The sequence below is a fragment of the Echeneis naucrates genome, chromosome 7 (genome assembly GCF_900963305.1).
Source record: "Echeneis naucrates chromosome 7, fEcheNa1.1, whole genome shotgun sequence".
NCBI classification, from domain to species: Eukaryota; Metazoa; Chordata; class Actinopteri; order Carangiformes; family Echeneidae; genus Echeneis; species Echeneis naucrates.
In genome coordinates, this window is record NC_042517.1 from 13,090,971 (window position 1) to 13,116,781 (window position 25,811).

Below are 25,811 nucleotides of genomic sequence, written 5' to 3' on the forward strand. Positions count from 1 at the left end.
GAGAGCGACTTACAGTTAGCAGCAGGCTTTTACATGCTGTCTGTCTCATCCATTAGGCCACATTTGTCACATGAGGGCCATTCACTCAGCACAGTGCTGTAAAATTGGCTTTTTGACATGGCCACCAGTACAAAGGCTGCTCTCCTCCATGGCTGGCCTTTTCGAGTGCAGATGGTCAAGACAGCTGGGACAATTTAGTGATCTGAGGACTTTAAACTGCCCCCCAGGCATGATAAAACCAGCTTGAGCAGCCACTTGCATATGTTCTGAGCTTAAGAGTAAGATGATGCGCACAGCAACCCTTATTTTCCATAATGAGCTTATGAACTAAAAAACTTTTCCTGTATTGTGCAAATTCAGAAGATCAAACTTTCACAAAATAGTTTTAAAATCTGCATTGGGACGTTGCAATCTGTTTTTTTTTTTCCTTTGAGTTAATTTTTGCTCTTCAGAAATAGGTACATGAGCACACCTTGCTGGGTCTGCGTCAGTTCTGAAGTTGAAGTTGCCGGTAGCCTCCCAGTCAGAGGAGCCTGCAATGTATGACGGAGCGGACTTGATTAGCAGCAATCTCACCAGCTGTTTAATGAACACAGGGACCTCTTTCTCTGGAAATGAGTTTTCCCTTGAAAACTGTGGAAGCTGTATCCAGGTCTATTTAAATGAGGTAACATGGGGAAGGTAAGCACCACCACATGAGCATTGTTTTCACAGTTCAAAGTGAGGAGAGAGTACTTTGCACTTCAAAGCCACTCATCTGGGAAGCAGTACAGTGGGGGTGGGGTGGCGTGGGGGAGAAGGGACAGGAAATAAGAATCAGGGTAATTAACAACTTCTGCTCCGTAATAAACCAGAGACATGGTGTACCTCTGCCTGTGAGATGCTCTCCTATTTTCATGTCCTCGCTCTTAGCCTTACTACTGTTTTCTTTCATCCCAAATGTTCACTGTAATTTGGAACCAGAGGCTTTCTCTCATAGCTGGTGGAGGTGCATTGTGTTTGTTCAGATTTTAATGGGAAATTTGTATCATAAAAACTTCGACATGTTTATCACAAACTGCAGTATACAAATAGTGTAAGAGCTGTGTTGCTCTCCACATGCTGGAAAATGCTTGAAATATTTTGTCAAAATTAATATTTTAAGCTTGATGTAAAAACAAAAGAATAGTAAAAAAAATTCTGTTTCTTTATTGGCAGTAATTAAAAGTAATATTAAATCAGTATAATATAATTTTTTTTTTAAATAAATTGTTTAAATTTTGCCACAAAATAGGAACACAGAAAAATACATTATCTCTTCTTTGTCTCAACCTAAAATAAACACAATCAGTGTGATTTATTAACAGGCTGTAAGACTCTGCAAGTCATTGTGAGTCTGGAGAGGTCTTTTGTTTCAAACTGATATGTTTCCTTGAGAAGGACATAATGTACTTTATCTGCTCAGCTTTGGCACCAGTAACTTCAAAAGCCCTAACCCAAATGGTTCAGTTCACCGAGTATCTTCACTCTCTTTCATTTATTTATCTGAGAGTTGTTAATTCTCGAGGAGCTACATGCAACATGAGAAACCCTACACTTCCATTAAAGTATGTTTATTTTGTATACGTTTTCTTGAATTATTTCTCATATTAGCTGGTTTCTCCTCGGGGGTATGTTTATTTAAGGATCACAGACTGTAAAACAGAGGGAAGTAAATAAGTGAGGAACTCGGAATTTACATGAGAAACGGCTTCCCAGCTTGGATTTAAACTCTTAAGATTGTAATGGTGAACAGATTTACAGAATGAGATTAAGCCTCAATCTGCATTTAATGGAGCACATCTGAGGTGGCCTCTACTTGAACCCTGAAATGTGAGAATGTCACACAGGGCAGCCTATTTGACGTGTCACCTACTGGTGAGAACTCTGCGGCTTTGATTGAGTTTTATCAATTAGCTTTGTGAGGGAAAATACTCTGCCTGTCTTTGGAGAGAGGCTGCATTAAGGCTCAGAGAGTTTGTCCTGTGTCATCTTGAGAAAACTAACAATGAAACAGTGAATGAAATAACCCCCAGTGTCTCCTCTATGAATTTATTCAACTCTGCTTAAAAACAGCTTGCGCAGCAGGTTATGATTTTAAAAGGCAGCGTTGTTTACTTCAGACTTTATTGCAGATAAAGTCATTTAACTCACAGTAGATCAAATTGTAGCTTCTCTGGAAAAATGTGACGCATTTCCCCCTGCTAATTTCAAACCACTGTGCCAATACAGTCAGCTAAACAACGGCTCCAACGTATACTTATCCCTTAACATAAACCTAAGAAGACTTTCTTGATTTTAAACGTTTTACAGCACTAAGGCAGGTGTGTTTGCTCATTTTTCAAGTCAAGTCAGTCATATCGTTGGTGAAGGAATAATGGGATCTGCCAAGTAACACTAAAAGAAGTGCGTTTTTCATACAGGTGCATTGTAGTTTTCACTAAGCATGCATACTGTTATGAAAGTTTGTTCTAGTAGACTCATTCACACACACACACACACACACACACTCGCCTAAGATGGTAGAGAGAGAGAGGGATAGACAGACATTATTCTGATTGTTCTTTTTTTTTTCCCCATTACAGCAGTTTTGAAGCATGTCGCATGGTGTGGTCTCTGTTTTTGCTTCTTTTGTCTAAGTGTTACAACCCACCTGGTGAGGTAGGCTGTCTCAAAGGAGCAGTATGTATTTGACATTAACACATGAGGCCTGTGGTATGCTTTTCCGGGGCTGTGAATAGGTGCCATTTGCGGGAAACAAATGTGGGCATTTTTTTTAGAAAGGTTTGAGAGCTGTGGCTCAAAAATTCAGTGAGTTACAGTGGTTGAAGCAAAAAGTGTTACAACCACCCGGCTTCCCTTATTATTGATGATTTTCTTGTTCTGCATCTGTTGACTTGAAATCATACTTTGCCCAAGTTTATATTTAAGATAGCATCACTTATTGTTGCCTCACATAAAAGTCTATTTATTTACTACGCCCCTCTGTGGAGTTGAATCGGTATGCAAATACTCCCAGAGTGAGGAATATTTTTGACTAAGCAGGCTATATTAAAATTAGATATTTTAACAGACTAAGCATTTTGTTCTTGTGCAAGTTGCTGAAACACAAAAAGTTGTATTTTTGTAATCATGGTGCGAGTATATTTTAAAATTCAGAGAAAGTGTCAAATTTCACAAAACGTCCAGAGAAGTTATATTGCTGAGGAAGAATTGTATCCCTATTTTTCCCCCCCAGAACAATTGGAGGAGGAGTCAGTTCTTGGGGTCAGCATTTGGTTGAAATTGAGTGAAATTATGAGCAGCCCACCCCTTCACCCCCCCCCCACAGATCTTCTCTCTATTGACTGGCTCCCCCACATCATACTGGAGACCCCGTTGAGAGGATCTTTCCTCCCTATAAAGAGAAGATGCGTCTGGGGCGCCTGTGAGATGATCGCAAGGATTTATTGCGCACTCGTCTGCCTCTCACTTCAGACGGCCGCCCTTTGCTGCTCCAACGCGCACTCATCTGGACTTCAGGCGTGCTAAAACACACCCAGGCTGTTTACCTGCCGGACTCAGAGGACATTTGCATGACGCGGAATCTCCCAAAGTGTCGGAGTCACTCCAGGCGAATGTGAGCATCCTTTTTTCTTTCTGCCTTCAGAGCTTCTGCTTGAGACTTTTGCGCGTCGCGGTTTGGGCTGCAGGTGCGTGCAGGAGCAGCGGGAGGACAGATGGCTGCGCTGACGATACAAAGGACTGACAACTTTTTGCACACCTTCTTGCAGGTTTGTGACCGTCCGTAGCGATGCGGTGGAAGCGGATTGACCCGTTTGACCCGCTTCTGAAGCGTCTCCACCACTTGTCAAGATGAGGTTATTAAACTTATGTTAGTGGTAAAAACGTTTAAATCCAATGGAATCATTTAAGTACAATGAAAAAAAAATAAATAAATACAAATAACAGAAAATGTTTAAATTGCATGTTTTCAATATAAAATTGGTCTGTCTGTTTTTGAGATCTCCATTTAAAGAAGATTAAAAGTCGCTTTGAAGCTTCAAGTTGTCCTGTATAAGAGGTCGGTGTAATCTGATGTATGTTTGTGAACTGCCATGCAGGACCGGACACCCAGCTCCTCTCCAGAGGGAGCACCTAACGCCCTCTCCTTCCTGGCCACCACTTGTAGCCAGGCCTGGCAGGTGGGGGGGGGTATGGGCTCAGAAGGGTCCCAGTTTCCCTACGAGGGCACCGTCAGCTCCACGTCTGGAATGTTTCAGCTCTGGAGCAACGACATGACACCCAGCACGGCTCTCAGTACGCACCAGATGACCTTCACAGTGCCCAAGGTGCAGTTCCCTGGGCACATGCAGTCCGGCCTGGGTCACCACCACCATCATCATCATCCCCATCACCACCACCACGAGCTGCCTCTCACCCCTCCGGCTGAACCTCCCTCGTCGTACTCCTTCGAACTGTCCCCCGTTAAAGTCTTGTCATCACAACCACAGGCCAACGGCCCCTATTATTCGCAGCACAACAGTGTGGGACAAAACTTCCCCAGCTTCCTCCAGAACTCCTCAGCGAGGCATCACCTGCCTGGAAGCCACATGGACGAAGGGCAGCAATGGTGGAGCCTACCACAGACCAACGCTAGCCCATCCAACCATCCCTTCTCCCTGGGCAGGCAGCTCGTCTTGGGCCACCAGCCCCAGATAGCTGCCCTGCTCCAGGGCACGTCCAAGGGGCTGCTGAGCTCCACGCGACGCTGCCGACGCTGCAAATGCCCCAACTGCCAGGCAAATGGCGGGGGGTTGGAGTTCGGAAAGAAGAGACTGCACATCTGTCACATCCCAGAGTGTGGCAAAGTGTACAAGAAGACCTCTCACCTGAAGGCTCATCTGCGCTGGCACGCTGGGGAAAGGCCCTTCATCTGTAACTGGCTCTTTTGCGGTAAAAGCTTCACCCGTTCAGACGAGCTGCAACGGCACCTCCGCACACACACAGGAGAGAAGCGCTTTGGCTGCCAGCAGTGCGGAAAGAGGTTCATGAGAAGTGACCACCTCTCCAAACACGTCAAAACCCACCAGACCAGGAAGAGCCGGTCTGGACAGCCTTCACAGAGCACGGACCCCCTGCTCACCAACATCAAGAGAGAGTAATATCCAAGGTCCATTGTTTAAAAAATGATCATCAACAATGAATAGACTGACTTACACTTGCCATAGGTTTGCACTAGCGGGTAAGCATCAAGCTACCCATCTTCTGTAGTCAAAATCTTATTTTTGACTTCAAGTAGTACCATCGAAATATATCTAGAGACCATTTTTAACAAAAGTAATTGCGTGCTGTTTGAAGCAAGCCACCTTTAAAGAAAACTTGAAACCTTTTTTGAATGACATTGTGGGTTTTTTTTTTTTTTTTTTGTTGTTGTTGTTGCTGCATCCGTTGTACTTTTCAAGATGCCACACAAATTTCAGTCGAAACAACACCGATTTTATGCCTTTAACGTTTTGTTTCAATTTGAATTCATTGGAAATTTTAATATTTTGACAAGATTCACAATGTAAATATTTTACTTCTGTGAAGAATGTGACATAAATGAGAAAAATTCCACAATGCATACCTTAATATTCCGTCCTAGCCATGTTTGAAGTAAATAAATGCCTTAGTACAGTAAGAAGGTTGATGGAATGATAATCTCTGCTTCATAATGGTTCATAATGGAAAACTGCCTGCGCTGCTGTTGATAATTAGGTTCTTATTCCGAAAGATGTTTTGTCTGCTGCGAGGGGGATCTTATTTGAAATGTAAACACAATCGTCTCAGATCTACAGATTTATCTCGTCTGCTCTAAAGCAGCTGTGTGAAGCTCCATGGCTCCAGATTAGCAAACATTTGAACATATGTTAAATTCTTTGTAAACAATGTACAAATATCATGAGCAGTTTTATTGGGGTTATGGCCGCATGTACATTTAATAAACACTGTCCTTGGTGAAATTTCACAGCTTGAATGTGCGTGGGTTTGTTTTTTTTTTTTTTTTCCATCTTCATGATTGACTGGCGGGAGGAGTTGACACTTTTAATCCCTTTTGCCAGCTCCTCCAGCGAATGTGTGAATTTTTGAGCGTTTCCTAGAGCTCCTAAAGATCTAACATTTTATTTAAATGATGATTCAATTGCTTTCAGAACACAAAGGCCACTCATTGTGCTATAGGTGTGAAGGAAGATCTCCTAAAGAAGACCTAACATGGCAGGCTGTTCAAAGTTTTTCACACCTCAGAGTAAATACTCATCCCATTGATGGGACTGTTTGTCTCCCCTGCTCCAATCAAGTTCACAGTCATGTGGTTTAAATTTGTGTTTTCTTTCTCTCAATGGAGAAGATTGAGTCAACAGATGCGACAGAGGGCTCTGGAGAGGAATTCCCTGTGAATGGAACCCCTGTTGCTGAGACCCCCTCGGTGGTGACAGGAACTCCCTTTGATTTTGCACCCTTGTGAAAGTTAATACCCCTTTGGCCCCCCTCCTTCCGCAGCCTCCATATATCACAGCCGTGTTACGGTCGGCCCTGCTTTACTGCCCAGAATAGGGCTTTATTCAGCGGCCAGCCAACCAGATGTCTGCTCATCCAGGGGTTTCTTCTCTTTGTTTTTAATCCTGTTTGAACTTTATCCAAGGGGTTGTTGGAGCAGTCAATATACTTTGCCTTTGTCTTTGTCAGATGTCCCGTTTGAGTCTGTTGAGCTCCACACCAAAATGAATACTTCAACTCCACTTTTAGTTCAACTAATGAGACAATGACACACTGTTAGAATAGATCATGTATCAATCAAATATTTAAGCGGTTACAAATCATTACATTATAAAATCCACAGAGATTTTATAGAGAAGCATAAAGACAGGAGTTAGATTCAAAAAGACACTGTTTATTTGATATGATACAACAGTTTCTACTCAGTTGAACATGGCATTAACCATCCCTCTCTTGGTTTTATGTCCGTGCTTTTGGTTCTCTGTAGTGGTATTCCTTTGTGTGACATGTAAAACTGCCTGATCAGTGCTTCCTGCGAAAACTCAGAGGTTCACATTAACTCCAGAGTCCAGATACAGATTCTGTGAGATGGTCCTGCTCAGCCCTTTCATTTTACCTTAAATTATAGTTTATCACTGTGGGGTTGTTGTTTGTTTGTTTGTTTTTTGAGAGAGAGAGAGAGAGATTGTCAACAGCTTCAACATGGGAAATGAAATATGAGGCCTTTTGATCTTTGGTGCATCTGAATAATCCAACTACTGTAACCTGAAAGTCAAAGCATTGTGGGGACCTCTACTGGCCACAAAAACAACTGACCTGATATTAACAGGATACACCCAGCTCTCATCCATTCATTCACCCATCTTCTACCGCTTATCCGTTTCCAGGTTGCGGGGGTTGCTGGAGCCAATCCCAGCTCACACTGGGCAAGGACGAGGTACACCCTGGACAGCTTGCCAGTCCATCGCAGGGCCACACTCAGCTCTCCTCTTTTTTAATGCTTTAACGTTACCTCCAGAGAGTAACAAAGGGAACTATGATTACTTCGTAACAGTGGCAATCTGAACTATGGAGTAAGAGCATGAAATGTCTGAATTGTGAGCTACAGTTGTTTTTGGCACTGTTCTTGAGAGAGAGGGTACGTGCACATTTACTGGCAACACTCTGTTAATCCAGCTGCCAACTGGAGCAGTAACATTGTTTCTTGGCATACCTCAGTCATCCTTCATATACGTGGAAATGTTTCATTGCCTTTCTGGTATGTACTGCACAGTATTTAACCGATGAGGGGAAAAAGCCAGCAAGGATTATAGAAACGGTGCACAGCCTTGACATGAAAACAGTGGACTAATAAAACAATCAAAACTAGTTTAAACCGATGCTTTTTTAAGGACACGTCCCCAAATCTACTCCAGCCCAGAAAGAAAGAGCTATGTAAAGTAGCACTGCGCCAGTCAATCACCAAGGAGAGTTTGCATGTTACACTTTGGGTCAGCACAGCAGTCCCTTTGAATGCACCCACAACTCCTCAGGAGCTGTCCAAGAGCAAAAAGTAATCTGAAGTGACGTCATACCCACAGAGCGCCTCCAGGGGGCTCCCTCATGCCTTTTTGGTCCAGATCAAAGCGAGCCAGTCAAACAGAATAAGAGAGCATGGACGCACTCAACACTGGCAAGAAGGAAAGTTCTTCACTTTCAGTTGAAATATGAGTGAAATTTGAGCGAGTCAAGTCCTTGAGGCTTATTCACATGAAGTGCCTTTTCCCATTTTTGTTAACATAAACAGCAAACTCAATTGTCAGCAGGGGAATGACAAAGTATACCTGTGTAGCTGTACTTCACAATGGGGGTATCAGGAAAAAAAAAAAAAAAAAAAAAAAACTTTTATCAAGGAAATTTACCAGCGAGTACAAGAATAGGTGCTCCTTGCACTCCTTGCACTCACTCTTGCACACAAACACATTCACTCATCATTGCAGAAACATACATTCAGGCACACACGTAACTCCAGTGACTGCCCCAATTAGGAATGGATAATTCTTCATCAAACTAATTCCCCTTGCCTTTTAAAATAGAGAAGAGTTTGGTGTATAAACTCTCGAAAAGGTAAAAAGCTGAAATTGTCATAACACTGAATGTTTGTTATTCTGAGCCCAGCACCCACTGGGTGCTGTTCATATTCCTTCAAGGCTGCCAAAACTAGTTGCCTCCCTTTAAATGGCTCTGTGGCAAACAGGAGCAAAGCCATTATATAGTTGCAGCCTATTACCTCTTCATATGTTCCTTCAGGTTTTTTGTAATTCATAAGTGAGCTGCTGCGGCTGTAGCATTAGCTGCTGTCCTCCTGACCCAGAAGACACATGGTGTGAGAGTTCATAGGTCATCCTCAGCAAGCTGAGCCAGATTGCTGGGGCGTCGTCCAGCCGAATGACCCGACAGTGGACCCTGTCTTACATCAGCCACTTGACCCCTCCGGCAGCCCTCTCCTGCTCTCTGCTGGGGGAAAGAGGGAATATTCATCACACAGCTGCAAATTATATCCATTTAACACACAAAATTCACCCTGAGATTTAAAGGTCCTCTCTAGATAGGTTTCAAACTATGTGGCAATAATCTACGCGTAACAGTTTGGCGGTGTAGTCTCTCCGTCTAAAAAGTGCATAGAAAGATTATTAGCAGAGGAAATGTGGAAGACTCAGCCACGTTTGAGCCTCACTTTGACACAGACCCGGCCTTTAAAGAGTTCATTGTTACAAAAACTGATAGTTAGAAAACAAATCACATATAGTTTTCAGGTCCATTTTGCCTGCTGGGCAATGCACTTTTAAATAGTCAGGGGAAACATCAGAAAGGCTCAGCAACAATTTCGTGCCTTAATCTTTATTAGAAAAAGTGAAAATAATAAATAAATAAAGATCGCCAACAAGTTTTCATTTGATGCCTCAATCTAAAAATAATGCATGGACCCAAATTCCAACTATTCACTCCAGAATAAGTTTGGGAAATGATTATCTTCCTTAGATAGTTATCTCTTTTAGACTTCCTCATCTGGCTTAGTCTGCTTCCTGTTTGTCCTGTGCCAAGTCTACTCAGCTTAAGTAAACAGAGGGAAAGAGGTGGAGAACAACAACTGCTGCCTATCAGCACAGTCCTACTGAAGATAAAAGCTCGGTGATCACAGTGACATGTCACTGATGGCGACAACAGGATGTGCCTATTGTCGGCTGCTCAGATAGTTTAAAGTAAAAAGCAGACAGAGATGACAGTTTTTGGTAAGTTCTGTACAACATTAGGAAGTTGTGATTTATTTTTGCCATTTTGAATTTAGTGCAGCAAATATTGTATTCCATGTTCCTCAGAAATACCCAGATTTGTATCACTTCCCTTTTTATCCAATAGGGGGAGAAATAACTCTTCTTATGAGCCCACAAATCCCTTACTTTATAAGTCTAAATAAATGGTGGCAGTTAACTAAAGTGTTTTATGGTTTAATTAATATTAATAAGCACATTGGAATTACTGTTAGAACTTGTACAATGGCCCATTATTTCCCCAGTGGTCGGCTCGCCGTCGTTTGTTTTGTCATTAATTTCCCCAGTTGTGCTGTCAACCCAGAAAGACAATATTCAACAATCTGCAAAAGTAATTACATTTTAAGTATGATGCTGAGGCCACCATATTGACAAAGCAGTGTCTAAATGCATGCACATACACTACCTGCGCACTTTGCATGGTGGGTGTGTACAGCCCGTTTGACACAGCTTCACAGTTCGGCTGATCAGCGAAGCCCAGTTGGATGTGTGATGGAGAAACAGTGTGGGAGTCAGCAGGGCACAGCTGGACCACAGGCGGCTGCAGATGCCAACAACAGGTAAATCACTCAACGATGCAGTGCAACAACCAGTTCCAAGATCGCAAAAAGCCTCAGATAAGCGGCAGTGTGTCGGGTGTCTCATAAACAGAAATGCTTTGTTGAAGAGATAATTGCAGTACAGGGTCACTCTATGCAGGGAAGGGAAAGAGACAAAACCTACATCCTGCAGTGAGCAGGTCTCGCCTGGTCCTTGGCCCTGGCCTTGGCTGGGCAGGTAGAGCGCAGGCAAGGAGGTGTTGTGAGAGTGAAGGGAGGGCAGCTTATGACGGTCAATAGAGGCAGAAGAGTGGGGCCGCAGAGCGCTGGCAGCAGACAAAGGGGGCCTCATGTTGCGGCCCAGGCTATTAGATTTGCTCTCTCTCCGCAGGTACTCAATAGGTGACTGTAAGGCTGAAAGACACAGAGAAAAGAGGCAGTCCTTATAAAGCTCCTCCACCGATCCTGAATGGTTTATACACATAGTTATATACACACATAATGTGTTAGTAACCCTTTATATGCTGCTCAAATGGTGGTAAATGTAAAGATTCAATAACTGGTCTTTAATTACACTGCAGTATGTTATAAATACCTAATGATTACAAATGAATTCAACATGTTACTGTTTTTGTGTGTGTGTGTGTGTTGCAGATTGAATTCAGCAGATGATACCTATCACCATGCTTAATAAGACTATTGAAGCTCATGAAAATTATAAAAACACTGATACAACTGATACAACAGTAAACATATCATAGACATTAACAGAATGTAGATTAAGCAAATTGATGAAATTCTAATATCAAGTTGAAACAATTTGAGTTTTCAAACCCTAACCCTAACCCTTCTGTTCAAAATGTAAATATTGAGTAAAATTTTGACCCAAAATCCAGAAATTTGCTCACTAGTATGATTATGAGCATAACTATTTGTGCTTCTGTGCTTCTTCTCTTTCTTTTTTTCACTTCTTTTTGGCAAAGATGGGTTTCCATACAACAAGACACTGATTCAGCTGCATTTAAAGAGGCAACCACGTCAACAAATGGAAAATAAACCAGGATGAAAAATCCTTTTTTGATTTGAATGTTATGGAGTACGGGGGGTCAGATGGGACTCACCATTGAGGAAATTGCGCTGGGTTTCCAGGATCTGAACCATGTCATTGACCCAGGCCCTGCAGATCTCGGGGGAAGAGGCTTGTAGCTGAAAGCGCACTACACTCCCATCAGGGTTACGTGATGTCAGCACGAAGCGCGCATCATCTCCATCCACGCTGGGCTCCACCCCGAGGCAGCTCACCTGGAACCCATCACATCTGCAGTGTTAGGAGTCTGTCCTGCTGAGAGTCTTGTTAAACACTTCACTAACACATGCACGCCTCTAAAATAAAATCCCTGCTGTGGCGTTATGTAACATGTGCTGATTTGGGCAAGAATTAGCTTGGTGTGAATCTGCTGTGCAACTTATAACTTGACAAGAAAAATGTTATTTTCAGTCATTTATGGGGTTAGGGTTAGGGTTAGGGTTAAACATACTTTGTGGCTGATCTGAGTTCACTGAGGATCACCTTTATGCTGTTCTTGAAGACATATCCAGGAACTGAGAAACCTTTCTTCCTATCAATTGGTTCACTGAAGATGACCAGCTGCTCAAACAGGAAGACCCGTCTTTCCTTGGCTCGAGACAGGAAGCCGCTGTCCTGCTCGGCCACAGTAAAGGTGTCCTGCTGGAGCAGTTTGCCCTGGGCTGTAATCTTCCCCTGGTACCGCAATGAACACAAGCACAACAAAAAGAGGAAGTGGTTGCAGCAAGGTTTTCATACACTGAACATTTGGCATGAGAGCCGTCTGGAAGACTTTGAAGGATGAACTAAATTCCTGAGACGTACCTCAAAGCCTTGTAGTCGGCCCACATTCATCATGTCATTGCAGCGTTTTGGCACAAAGCACATCACCTCTACTGCTTTCTGTTTAAAACATAAAAGTGAGCTCTTCATGAAGAATACTACTAGAAAGACTGAAGTTACTGCACACACAAAAATATCGGAGTGCACACAAAACATCCCTGCAAACCAGGGCTCCCACCTCCAACTCCTCCGTGTCCATTCCAGCTTTGGTGTAATACTTCAGGAAGTCCTGCTCAAATAAACACAGCATGGTTACTAGAGCATTCCAAGTAAGGTGACGACATCTGGAGGAGTATTTATGGGGTTTGAACCCACCTTTCATTTAACTGCCAAAGGGCAAAGTTTTATACAAGTTAAACATATTACACTCGAGATGCCATTTTATGATCATCTTTCACGTATGATTGTTTAAATCCTTGCTATTGAGAATGGAATCGTGAAGTAATTTACCTCTTTTACTCTGACCAGAAACTAACCAGAACAGACAATACTGTTTATACACCAAGGGGTGTATGTGTGTTTGTTTGTGCGCATGTTTGTTTACAACCTTGTGATTGACCCTACAGTCCGTCAGACAGCTGTTCGGTGAACACCAGCATGTGTGTGTTGGTGTGTGATCAAGAGCGCAGAGAGTGTCCTGCTTTTTTACCTTGAGCAGCAGCTGGTACTTCATGATCCTCTGGACAGGTTTGATGAGCAGGTCGTTGAGCTGCAGCCTGTGGCCCAGCTGCTGTCGCAACTCCTGACAGAGACAGACGCAACCACAACATACAAGTCAACATGACAGTCATAGCACAAAACATAGCAGCTAATGGCCAGAATAATTCACCTTAGGCATCATATCACCAGGATTTTACTGGCCCGTTTGTCTGCTTATCTTATCATTACTGTCAATTAAAAGGAACAGATAACAATCCAAATAATAACTGGCAGCTGAAAAGGCACCAGCAGGGCCAGGTATAATATATAGCATTTAAACGGTCAGACATTCATGCCTACCGAAAGTCTAAACTATCACACTGAGTGGCAGGTGACCAACATATCATACAAAGATCTTTGTCTTGATTCAATAGCTAAATTAAGGGAAAATTAATTAAATTAATTTCACTCATGGATTAAGTAAAAATCTCAGACTGGCTAAATTCATGGCCTGCTGCAAGTTCGTATATGTGGGAATTTACTGATTTTGATTCCCAGAAGTTGAATATTTTCTGGATAAAATTGTCAATTTGAAGATATCACCTTTGGCTCTAATATTCACTAAACAGATTACATATTGCACAAGTCACCAAAAACAGGTACAGGCTAAATTAAAACATTAATAAGAGGTGCTCACCTCAAAGTATGTCTCGATGTACTCAGACACAATGTGCTCCGATTTGGGCTTGTTCTGACAGTACACAACGTACATATGCAAACGCCTCTCCTGCATTAGAAGTCAAACAAAAATTCTGTTGCAAAATCATTAAGTTTAAACCTTTTAGATAAGTTACCCACAAAAAAGAGACTTTAAAACACAAACATGAGCCTGTTTGTGAAATGTATCTTCTGCTGCATTACAAACAAATGAAAATGCTGCTAAAAGAGAGCAAAAAGAACAAAGATGAATATGCGGTGTCTCTAGTTGCTGTTTGGGATGAAAGGGAGCAGAGCAATAATGATTTGTTTCAAACTGAGGGATCTTTGAAGTTGACTCTGTCTGGTTAGTTCTTACTCTTCTGTGACTAATTGGCATGAGGGTGCAGATGTGGCAGTTCTGAGCACCTTAATGGAGTTAGATGTAGATGAGCATCAGGTTATGTATAATTTACCTCGGTTACCTTCTGTGTAACCGGAGCCTTTTAGAGGCTGCCGATATAACAGTGTACCTAGCAACAAATGGCATGGCTCTGTAACCTGGAGACCGATGATCTGTTGCTTTTGAATATGGACATCATGTAACACAACAGACTGCATGTGAAATACAAGGTGCATCTGTGTGCGGTTTGTCTGCCTTTTTGTATGTTGTGTGAGCAAGCACACATGTTGGGTATTTGAGACGAAGCGCTCGTTAAAAACAGATTGGGTTTTCTCATTTTCATTAGGGACATGTTCCCACTTAGCTTGTCTCCACAGTTTGACACTGTGCTTAGATTTAGTTACAAGTGTCTTAATTCCCCCACAGGCTTTTTTAAGTTGATTACTCAGAAGGCTGAGTCTTATTGAATTGTTTAAAGAGAGAGTGAATATAGCAAAAGAGAGACATGGGCATTTAACTTCATCTTCCAATTTAAGTTGGTCAAATTACACATCACATCAGCCCCGTCTGCTTGTTCCATCATTTAACCAATGTACCAATTTGTGCTCATAAACTAAAGTACATCATATATACATACATCACACACGTCCCCAACAGAATTTGTGAAATAATGGCCATTTTTGAGAAAATAGGATTGACTGTGCAAAAAAAACCCATTTCTTTTATTTTTGGTTAGTGGTCAAAAGAATCCATTTAATGTCCCAGAATTGTGTTTGCTGTTTTTAAATAATAATAATATATAATAGACTAGTGGAACCATACAAACGGCCCTGATTACCCAAAAGTTTATATCAACTTTGAAGTTTTGGCCTGATGATATACACAGGTTGAAATATCACTTAGGGCTGTGGTTAGGTATGAGGCTGTAGGTAGCTGTGACACCTGCAACCTGCTTACTTGTAATTAACATTGGCATATAAAATGTCAGTGAGTGTGAGGACCCTTGATGGACTCCTGTACATCCAGCGCTGCTCTAGTTCTGAGCAATGGGAAAAGCATAGGAGCTATAAAAGTAGCTGTGAGAGAGGGCAGCTGCACTGAATAAAAGAGAAAAGGGATCTAAAAAGATATCCAAAGACTTAACAATACCAGTAGCATTCAAAATCCAATACAGAGGTAGAAAAAGGAGAGGATCTGTCGACACCAGGTCATGGCGACAAAACTTTCAACAAAAACTGCCAGAAAAACTGCAAAGGTGCAAAGAAAACCTTCAGGTGACATACAGAATTACTCAAAAAAATGGTGAGGCTTTTTCAAGATGTACTTTCAGGAGGAGCTGCATGGTCACCGGAAAAAGCCATCACTACAGCAATGCGACAAAACAGCCCCAGCAACTGGAAGAGAGAGGCCACAACCCTGAACGCTAAGTTCGGGAGATAAGTCAACAAGGCCGATGATGAAAAGTGCACCAGATGTGTTAGGGTTGTGTGAGCTGCAGTGGTACTGGGCATTTAGTCAAAATTCATGGCAAGGTGAACGCAGCACATTTATAAGAAAATACTGGCGGACGCTCTGCACTTATCAGCCTGGAAACCGCACATGCTGCACACAAGGCCAAGTCGACCCATCAAAGGCTGCAACAGAAAAAAGTGAAGGTTCTGGAGCGGCCATCACAGTCTCCTGACTTCAATATCAATGAGCCACTTTTGGGACATCGCAAACATGCAGTTCATGCAAGACAGCCAATGAATTTACAAGAGCTGGACTGCTGTCGATGCCAAAGGGGACAATACACAGTATTATAAACAAAGGAGTGCAAACTTCTGAACAAGTGATTTATTTTATTTTTTTTTTATGGTTGTACTATTTTGAGATGCCGAATAATTTTAGGTTGAATCCTATTTAAAAGAAATGAAAATTATTTTACCTGGTGACTCGTGTTTTTCACATTTTCCACATTGTGCCATTCCCCATTAAGCCCTTAGATCCAGAACCCAGTCAGGCTCTATTCTAATCTAGGAGCAATGTACTTTAAGGTGAATCTGTCTTGTGTGTATTATTTTGCGCCATCCTTGAGCCAAGACAGTAAAGAAGTATGCCTCCATTTTAGGTGTAAAAAAAGCCTTCAAATCAAAAGGCCTGAACTAAGCGTTTGTTTTTCCTTGTCCTATTCGTGTTGTCTTTTTTGCCTGTTTTTTCCCTGCTGTTTCCTGACCAGTCCAGTTCAGACTGGAAATTGGCCAGTGTGTCATTTAGGGGTATGTGTGTGTGTGTATGTGTGTTTGTGCGCTCTGCACTGTTGTAAAAACACAGCCTGAACCGAGAAGTATCACTAACAGGGAAGTGGAAGGAGAGACACTGGCAGCTGCGAGAGACGCACCGTATAGGATAAACAAGGGCTCTGCATGTTTTCTTAGCTCTATTTACCCTCATTCCAAACTGCACAAGGAAGCACACAGAGACACTTCACTGACGGCTGGGAGTGTGTGTGTTTCTGTAGTAGTTATGCTTACATGTTTAATGAAGAGCTGAGCCAGTCTCTCTGGCTCTGCCAAGCACTTCTCCAGCTCTCCCAGGAAGTAGCTGCACAGAAAACACACACACAATCATCCCAAAAATGGAAGGTCAGATTTGTCTCCTGACCTATTGTTCCTTTGTCCTGCAAACACAATACTCTGCAAACCAACTGTTTGTCTTTCATGCAGTCAGAGCAAACATACAGCTATGATTATGTGGGGATATATATTTTTAGGATCAGGGACTTACTCTTTATGCCAGTCAAATATTTGGTGAATGTTCCCAAACACAATCTTGTCTTTTCCCTTCATGTCCTCTGGTATACCCTTGGAGCTCATTGTGGCCATGTAGCCCTGAAAGGTAATGACAAAGCTGATGACATCCTCACATTTACATATGCACACACCTAGGTCTGAGTAATGCTGGTAAATATGACTAGATGGCCACAGCAATCACCGACCAGCTATTATCGAGTCTTAACCATTTTACGGATTTCAACTCCTCCTCTCTGAGCCAGAATTTCTCTAGCTGACACCAGGAAATAAATCACGTCACAACATAATTCTCTTGAAGCTAATAATTCACAAAATCTGCTTTAGATTGGAGAAGGTGGAATTGAAGAAGAATAAAGTGAAGTGAGGCAGCGAATTTCTGATGAGAAAGATTTAGAGAGCTCCCCCTGACATACTGTGTTGGTGCCTAAGCTCCTTTTCCACTGTCAGTGCTGATTGTGTGTTCTTAGCTGCCAGACTTGGAGATTTACCTCCACTATGAACGCCAGGTCTCCCACATAGTGCTTCTCTGTCTCAATAAGCTCCTTCAGAACATACCTATAAAAATATAAATGAGGGAGGATTAATGGTGGTTATACAATGAAAATGTATTCATCAAAGCTATCTAACACTTTATTGTCCAAGTTGCAGACAGTTATTTTGTTTTCAGGTACGCTGAAAATCAATCTTGGCATTGGAAATAATAGCTGCGACAGAAAAATCTTAACTCATCATGCATTGGCTGTGCACTGCACTGTGGCTCTGAGAGCTCGATGTATTCTCTTGGGAGTATTTGTGAGGCATTTTCTTTGGGAATAATTGCAGTATAAGTGTCAGACAGTTTTCTGAATTCACAGCAGTTTTGTGTATTTCGTATTAGTCATGTTGTAACTATTTGCTTTGTCAAGTTGCGTTCTCAGGGCCACCATAGACTCTTATAGATATTTCTGGGCTTTTAATTGCCTCTCACAGTTTCTCCACACGTATAAGTCAACTTATACATTAAACAACGAATGGAGTTTACTCTCAGTTGTGTTTATGCGACGTTGGGCTCTTAAGTCGCTTGATAACAGTTGATAGAGATGCTACTGAGAGAGAGCTAAAGTCGTAAAATGAGATACAGTTAAATTTGTCTCCCTGCTTTTATCACAGGGAACTGTGCAAAAAAATGTTGGATTAAAGATTGAAACACAAACAAAATCATATTTTCTTCAATTACGATGAAATTTATTTACAGGATGTGTCACTGCATCAGTGTAATGAGTGTTATTTGAGATAAATTTTCAGAGCCATGTTTGCACTGATAAAACACTGACATGCTTTTCTCCAAGGCACTTCTCCGCTCCTCCTCGGTGTCAGCCGCCGCTGACCATTGGCTTGACGTGTCGTCCATCAACACTGAGCCACTGTCATCTTGCAAAACACTGGTGGACTGAGTGTCCTAAGGAGGCAGAGACAGACAGACAAACAGTGAAAATGTTTAAGGTCCAATGCCAGCATTATGGATGATGTTAGGAATAAGTATGCAAGGCGAGGTAAAGTGCACAGGCGGGATGATAAGGATGCTGGTTGCCAAGGTGACCAGGGAGAACAGAGAGGCAGAAGGAACAGAGATTGAATGATAAGAAGATCAGATACAGCGTTAATGATCCTTCAGTACACCAAAGCTACAGATAGATGGAGAGAAAAAGATTAAAAGATAAAGACAAAGAGTTAGAGGTTAGACCAGCAGGTAGAACGCTGTGGAGGCCTTCAATGGAGTTTTGGCTTCAGAGGAAAAAGGATATACTGCGTGCCTAATGGCATTACGTTTCTGATTTATGTGTGAATTATCACATTACCTTTAATATTTTGCGACCTGGGGATTCAAATCTACTTGTGACTACACCACACAGTACCTTTTGCCCGTTATGCCACAACAGCCCCGCAATTTCTATCACTATTTCAAAGTAGGCTACTGTCTTATTGGCTGCAAATAGAAAAACTCACACCCAAGGTTACGCTGATCTAATCGATTGTTTTTCACGTTACATACATGACCTCCTTTTCATGCTTTTTCCTGGAATTGATATAATTTCCTGTGGAGATCTTGGCACAAATAGGGTCATTGTGCACACTGCAACAAAGCCTGCAAAGACTGCAATGATCACTAACTCAATGAATATATGTTTTGCAGCTGCACACAACCCTCTTGTTTGTCTAACCAATTTCTCTGTCACAATGAGCCGACTTATCTTTACATGCATGTAGACCTGATGTTGCAAGATTGTTTCTCCGTGCAGTTCAACATTCAAATCTTCCTCGATCTATTTTTAGTCATTGGCTTCAAGTTGTTTGTTTTTAGCCATTTCACTTGCCTAATCATGTAAACTTTTCAAGTCAAGCAGAACCTTTCCACCTTAAAAACATATACAAATCTGCACACTAACACACACACACACTAAAGTTTTACACCTAATCCTTCAGTCTAGCCAGGCAGGCGGCTGTCCAATGGAGAAATAAATACACAGAAAATGGATGGATGGATAGGCATTCAGGCAAATGGAAAAAGACAGATATTTTTCCTCTGGGCCATCTGTACTTGTTCATCATCTCCCTGATAAACCTTTTGGCGCCTACAAAGCTTATATTCTGTCAAAATGATGTGTCAGATAGGGAGACAAAGAACAAAACAGACAAACGAAGCGGAGCAACCAGAGTGAACAGAAGGACAGAGAGGCTCCATAAAGAGCTTCACTCCTCCCCTGCTTGTCTTGCCCCGCTAGGAGCGCTCCAGCCTGGCTGACAGGTCTCCCTGGCTCCCTGATCACTTCCAGATGTGTAGTGGCAATAGCCCATCGGAAAAATTCCCCTCTTCTCGCACTGTTTTGTTTTTCTATGCAGACCCCCCCAAAAAAATAAATAAATAAATAAATAAATAAAAATAAATACATAAATAAACCGAAAACAGTTATAGCAAAAGGTGAGATGAGCTGAGTTTGCCTTTTCTTTATTTAAAGAATCTATATCAAGTTCTTAAAAATGTATTTTACTTAATTTTTAGTGACCTTTTAGACTGTTCAGTTCAATGAGTTCAGTGCAATGGCAGAATATGTTTTTATATTGCTGTCCAAGAGGACAGCAATGTTATTATTTTGCACATATATAATTCTACATCATCAATTTAAATATATTATTAAAATGTGTTTACATTTCTAATGCAGACAGAGCAGCTCATTCAAAGGGCTCAGCCTGATGCATGTAGGTACAGATCAATAGAAAGGGGTTGGACAACAGTCTTGAAAACTGGTATTGCTGTCACAATACAACAGGCAGCTTTGAGATCTCACAAAAACAGCATCCGAGTCTTTCCCTTCTTCGCTGACAGAACTTATTATTCCTCTGTTATTTCTGTATGTGATGGTCAAGATGGCAGAGGGTACAAATTGTTCTACAGGGTGAGTAGTTCCATAAATGTTATGATCCATAGTTCAGGCTTCCTTTTTTGACCGCTAACATACACTCACAAAAACCTTTTATTAAATGAGATATAATAAATATTAAATTAAAAACTATATTCAACTGTGGTTGTAAAATGAGTAACAACTGTAACAAAAGATGGAAAAACAACAATATATATTACACTGGACGTGTTGCCATTGAAGCTGGGGTAGAGACAAAAACCTCAGCTAGAAAAACCTGACCTAAATAATTTAATCTCTCACCCCTACCCCACCCCGTCTCCTCCTGCAAAAGATTGGTAGTAAAAACACCGAAGCACTGACCTCATCCCCTGTGATGTAACTGCATTAATGGTTTTTAATGTGCTGTTGAGACTGAAATTAGGATTTAAGTGCCCTGTTGTCGATTCACCAACAAGGTAAACTCCTAAATACTCAGTCTCTATTGTTTTTTATTGATAGGCTAATGCTGATTCACATACTGTTACTGCCGCACAAGCGTAGCCCAGTCTCTGCCGGCAGAAAGAAATATTGTGACTTGCTCCCTTGCTATGACTGCAGGCATTTAAAGGAGAGATGGAAACATATTGGCACATATAGTATTCATGGTCACGACACAAAACCGGAGTCTGCCATTTCATGTTATCTCCTGTATATCTCCAGGCTTGTGCTGTGGCGACATGTTAAGTGTGAGTCATGCATCACACAGGTCGCTGTCAAATGGCCTCAGGTACATCGATCTGCACTTGGTCCGTTTTGTTTATGTGTGCATGTACTACACATTATATCCCCATGTATGAGCCCATTTGTTTGCATCCCTGGTCACGTATGTGTGTGTGTGTGTGTGTGTGTGTGTGTGTGTATGTGGTTACAGCAGTGTGCATCGGTGGGCTTGTTTTGCTCAATGGTTGAGCCAGCAGCAACACTAGAGTTAGTCATTTCCAGATCTGGCTGGGGGACCAAGGAGACAAAGAGCACATATGTCATTGCCCCCGCCAGGCAGGGTCCCCACTGAGATTATTACTACTACCCCTCTCACAGACTGTCTACAGTGAACTGGCAGCTAAAACATGATGATAATTGATTCCTCTTAGTTTGAATCTTCATATCTTGAGGTCAAGATATTTATTACTGCCAGGTCTTTTGGAATAAAATGAAAACATGAAGAGGTGACTGATACATTATGTTCACAGAGAGTGTTGGTTTGACAGTGATGATTATGCTGACAGACCTGGGCGTTTGGCAGTGACGTACAGCCAATCATGGAGTCCGTTATGTAGCTGGGGGACTGTAGTGTAGTCGGTGACAGATCCTCGGGGCTTGCCAGGCCATCTTTCCACTCCTGGAACACATCCCCACATGCAATATAAACTTCCAAAATCCAAAATCTCTGTAGCATATTCATGCCTTCTGGCACACATACACATACACAGACATGCGACAGACAGCTGTACAACAACAAAGGAGAGCAAATGAGTAACAGAACATGGCAGCGTGAGTTCCTACAGGCTGAGCCAGCAGTTGTGCTGTTATGTAATATCACCGTCACCTGCCATGATACTTAGCCCTCTGTGGATCAACCTTACATCAATCCTGTTTCTGTGTTCCAACAAACCACAGTCAGGCTGTTGCCACTTGTATTTATAAGACTGAAGCTAAGCATGTTTACCTTAGAACCAGTTTATGTTGTACGCAAATAATAGAATTTAATTATGAATGTATTCCCTGTGTAAAGGGAATCAACCTGCATTTAAAACCGTGTTGGCTACATTCATGTGGCCAAGAGAGAGAAAAATACTTGCATTTGAGCTGCTCACCAGTTCTCTGTGGGTGACAGGCAGGATGGTCAGATTCTCATCAGGTCTAAGGAGGCTGCCTTGATCCTGGCTGAGGCTGTGAGATGGAGGAGGTTGAGGTTTTCCCTCAAGTTTGCGGACCTGACGCTCTCCTTTGGCCGTGGCCCCAGCGCTCAGTTTGCGAACAGGGTTTGTGAGCCACTTCTTCAGGGTGCTCACAGAGCGTCTGGAGCCCGGGGAGCTGGGGGCTGAACTGCCTGATGCCTGCGGGGGCAGGGACGCCACGGAGGTGGAGATGCTGCCCTCACTGCCAGCTGCTGAGTATGAGTCTGACGAACAGAGAATGAGAGGGAAAATGGATTACTGATAAACACCAAGGAGATATCTGACAAATTACAGTCAAATAGCAGAGGACACTTGGACTCTCCACATTCAGACTTTCAAAGCTAATGAATCTATTAGTTAATGGACATTGACAACAGAGGAAAAAGGGAATCAGTCATCAGGGCTACAGTGTAAGTGAGTGAAAGGAAGCAGGGCTAGAGATGTGTCAACACACATATGGGACAGTGAAGATGTAAAGAGAGAAATAGTGGGGAACAGTGTGGATATATAAATAGCTTTTCTCTTCAAACACAGCTGTGCAGCTGTGAGCCATACTGTTCCATTTATGTCAAGCAGACCATAGCTGTTGGGTTTTTTTTTTATGTTTGACTTTGTGTCCAATCACATGACCAGCGCACGCTCTCTATTGCGAGGGAGACAGCTGAGGTCAGGACAGTCAGTGTTTGATGTGAAGAAAAACTCCAGCACAGATCGACTGCTGTACAGTGATGTCAGGAGGACATGGGAAGTAAGCTGAGGGGGCTGCTGGGACCGGACATCCACTTTAATCCTGTGTAGAAGGGAAGGTCCTCGCTCGGGACTGTTTGTGTTTTTCTGTCTTGTCTTGCATTCTCATCCTGCTGACCGCCCTTCCTCCTGCCTTCCTCGGTCCTGAGATAGCTCTTCCTCTGAGCTGCATGTCTGGAGTGTTTTATCTGTGGTTTGCAAACGCAGGTCAGGCATACCTCCCATCCATCTTCTTGTCCTAGACCCGACCTCTGCCCCCTTGATCACCACTCTCCTGCAGATGGGGGAAACACTCTCACTGCCATGCTTTGATATTTTTTGGGTTGCAGCAGCAATTTCACAGCAATTCTGCTGTGATTAACTCACTCCCCTTCAGCTTAAGAGAAAAGACACTTTCAAATGTCGCTCAGAATAAGTGAATTTAAGAAGTCAACACTGACCTCATTTCAGTGCTCATTATGTGAGGAAGATCTTATCACAGCATTCAACAGTGCAGACCCATACTGCAGGAGGCACATTGGCCCAGTGTAATCTGTTTTAGAGTCCCAAATTCAAAAGCCAAAGCCAGGATAAATTTTGCAATCCTCTTCAGTGTTCATACACTTAAACTTTCCACACTTCATTCATTCAATTACTTTCCCCTGGAAATACAACAACAGGCACTGTAACAATCAGTGAAAGGGAACTGTGTAAAAATGTCCACTACCATCAGTCACAGTGTTTTAGAAGTGGCTAACTTCAGAGGAAAATCACTTATGTTACTGATAATAAGTCCTCCAGTACACAAATGTTGATAAACACATTATTCGTAGCTTCTTGCTGCAAACACAAAATCACTTTAATTTCTCTGTCTGTGTATTTCTACCAAAGACAGCATTTTCTATTTCTTTGGCACAACTTGTTACACATCTTTCAGGCATCATGAATGCATGTGAGTGATCTCAGGTTTGCCAATTTCCTCTCCTATCCTCTGTCATTCCCAATACATCCACATGAAAGACTGAGAAGTCTGAGGGGGATATGAGCGTGGCAGCAAAAAGGGAGGGGGTAACCACGGGGGAAGAGACAAGGGGGAAAAAGAGTACAGAGACGGGAGGCAGCTACAGCATGAGACGACATTTAATTAAAAAAAAGAAAAAGCGCAGTCTCCCTTCAAACCTTTGGCCTTTGTGAAATGTAGCAGCACACACACAAGAACACAGCACAGCACAGCACACAAGAATAAAAAAAACAACTAATATCTGAAACCCATTATGTTTATGGTTGGTGCTGTAAAACATTTGAGGCAAAGCATCCCCCGTCTCTGAGATTGCCCAGCTTGTCCAAAGAGAGATGATGTAAAAACTGATGCTGAGCACATATGATATGGGTGAAATCCCCCCCAGGCCTCCTAAAAAGGGCCAGGCCCAAAGGTTTTGAATGACCTTCTGTTCCCTGCTCAGGTTCAGCCAGGCCAGGGTTCAAGGGTCACAGTGCCAAGACACCAGTAAATCCATTTCTAACCACCTCCAGATATCAGCTGATATAGTTTATCCAAAAAAATGAAAGAAGGGAAGAAACCAAAAGAGGGACTGACACCCTCTGTGGGCCTGGAACCAATTAAAAGTGAGTGGAGACAGCAGCATTTGAAACTCTTCATCAAAGGGACACGTTAGAGCTCTGTCAAATGTAGATTCATGACATGCAGGGTACATAGTACGAGCTTCATAATGAGGATCAGCATCTGTCACCATAGCAGAGGTTGACAGAGTACACAACTCAGTGCAGATACTCCTTGTCAAATACTATACCTGTCAAATACTTACCAATACAAGTAAAAGTAGCTTCGTCAAAATATTATTTCAGTAAAAGTACAAGTATTTGTTTCAAAAATTATGTAAGTAAAAGTAAAAAAAAAAAAAAAAAAAAGCCCTCAGGAAATACAGGAAAGGAAAGTAGCTTTATTGTCATTACACAATACACTGCTGTGATTCACTGTGAGACATGTCTATAGCTCAGAAATACATTCAGTTAAAGAGGCCCTACAAGGCTCTAGTCTCAGGAGGGGTTTGGTCCATACCAGAGGTCTCCAGCTCCGGTCCTGGAGGGACACTGTCCTGCAGGTTTTAGCTCGTCGTCAAGCTCTGCTGAAGTCTGATCAGGAGTCAGTGTGTTGGAGCAGGAACCATCCAGGACCGGATATGGAGACTTCTGGTCTACTCTCTACAATAAACACAGTCTCAGACTCCGGGGGTCCAGTCTGTGGAGGTCTGTGGGGGTCCAGTCTCTGCTGGTTGTGCTGTGTACTACTTCGTGTTGCTGTTTCTGCTATTCATCTTGATTAACAGACTGTCCTGTGTGCTCCATGTCTGGTTCCTCCTCTGCCTCCTTTTATGATAGTACTTCTTGTCATAGATTCAGGATGATGGCAAAAATGGAGGTGAGAATTAGTGAGTTAGAGTCGCGGCTCCGCACTTTAGCTAGCTCAGCATATGCTAGTGTAGCTAGCTATAAAGTCTCGTTTCACCTTAGCTTGGCTTGCTGGTAACCATGGTAACTGGCTGTCCGGGCTAAAAAGAGAGGCGGAGTAGATGAAAACATGGACTGACGTTATTCAGCTATTTTGCTGAGAGAGGCACAAACACACTTCTCTGCAAACGTACACACAACAGAGCATGGCTACGTGCTGACTACGTCACACATTACCCAGAAGCCCACCTGCTTAAAGGGGAATGCTCAGGCCGGTCATACTGCAGCGGCCACGGGACAAGTGAACGAGAGACTCAGGACAGAAGACTTGGAGTCGGTTCCCCTAAAGTGGAGCTGTGTGGACTTTACCCAGCTGTTTTAACACAATATCTCATGTGCCACAAGTATCAACATACATTTCTATATAGTTCCCGAATGCTGAGTCTATTTTG

At 42.5% G+C, this 25,811-nt stretch overlaps 2 protein-coding genes across 6 annotated transcripts in view; one reads left to right on the forward strand and one right to left on the reverse strand.

The window, feature by feature from the left end:
* Positions 1 to 3,729: 3,729 nt before the first annotated feature.
* On the forward strand, positions 3,730 to 5,162 carry sp5l (Sp5 transcription factor-like). The gene is made up of 2 exons (XM_029507147.1): positions 3,730 to 3,791; positions 4,122 to 5,162. Exons 1-2 carry the CDS (start codon positions 3,738 to 3,740, stop codon positions 5,160 to 5,162), a joined length of 1,095 nt encoding a protein of 364 aa, XP_029363007.1. The 5' UTR covers positions 3,730 to 3,737.
* Positions 5,163 to 6,748: 1,586 nt separating this feature from the next.
* arhgef25a (Rho guanine nucleotide exchange factor (GEF) 25a) overlaps positions 6,749 to 25,811 on the reverse strand; it is a 45,716-nt gene continuing 26,653 nt past the window's right edge. Inside the window, exons 3-17 of one of the 5 annotated variants that reach the window (XM_029506949.1) lie at positions 22,066 to 22,388; positions 21,495 to 21,605; positions 18,140 to 18,264; positions 17,315 to 17,381; positions 16,801 to 16,904; positions 16,548 to 16,617; positions 13,633 to 13,722; positions 12,946 to 13,038; positions 12,475 to 12,525; positions 12,279 to 12,356; positions 11,958 to 12,149; positions 11,509 to 11,689; positions 10,572 to 10,801; positions 10,255 to 10,389; positions 6,749 to 9,030 (exon numbers count right to left, since the gene is read on the reverse strand). In XM_029506949.1, coding sequence (XP_029362809.1) covers positions 8,911 to 9,030; positions 10,255 to 10,389; positions 10,572 to 10,801; positions 11,509 to 11,689; positions 11,958 to 12,149; positions 12,279 to 12,356; positions 12,475 to 12,525; positions 12,946 to 13,038; positions 13,633 to 13,722; positions 16,548 to 16,617; positions 16,801 to 16,904; positions 17,315 to 17,381; positions 18,140 to 18,264; positions 21,495 to 21,605; positions 22,066 to 22,388 — 1,970 coding nt within the window. In that variant the 3' untranslated portion in view covers positions 6,749 to 8,910. Of the gene's footprint in view, positions 9,034 to 10,254; positions 10,390 to 10,571; positions 10,802 to 11,508; positions 11,690 to 11,957; positions 12,150 to 12,278; positions 12,357 to 12,474; positions 12,526 to 12,945; positions 13,039 to 13,632; positions 13,723 to 16,547; positions 16,618 to 16,800; positions 16,905 to 17,314; positions 17,382 to 18,139; positions 18,265 to 21,494; positions 21,606 to 22,065; positions 22,389 to 25,811 lie in introns of all 5 variants that reach the window. The other 4 variants (XM_029506948.1, XM_029506951.1, XM_029506952.1 and 1 more) reach the window with 4 other exon arrangements.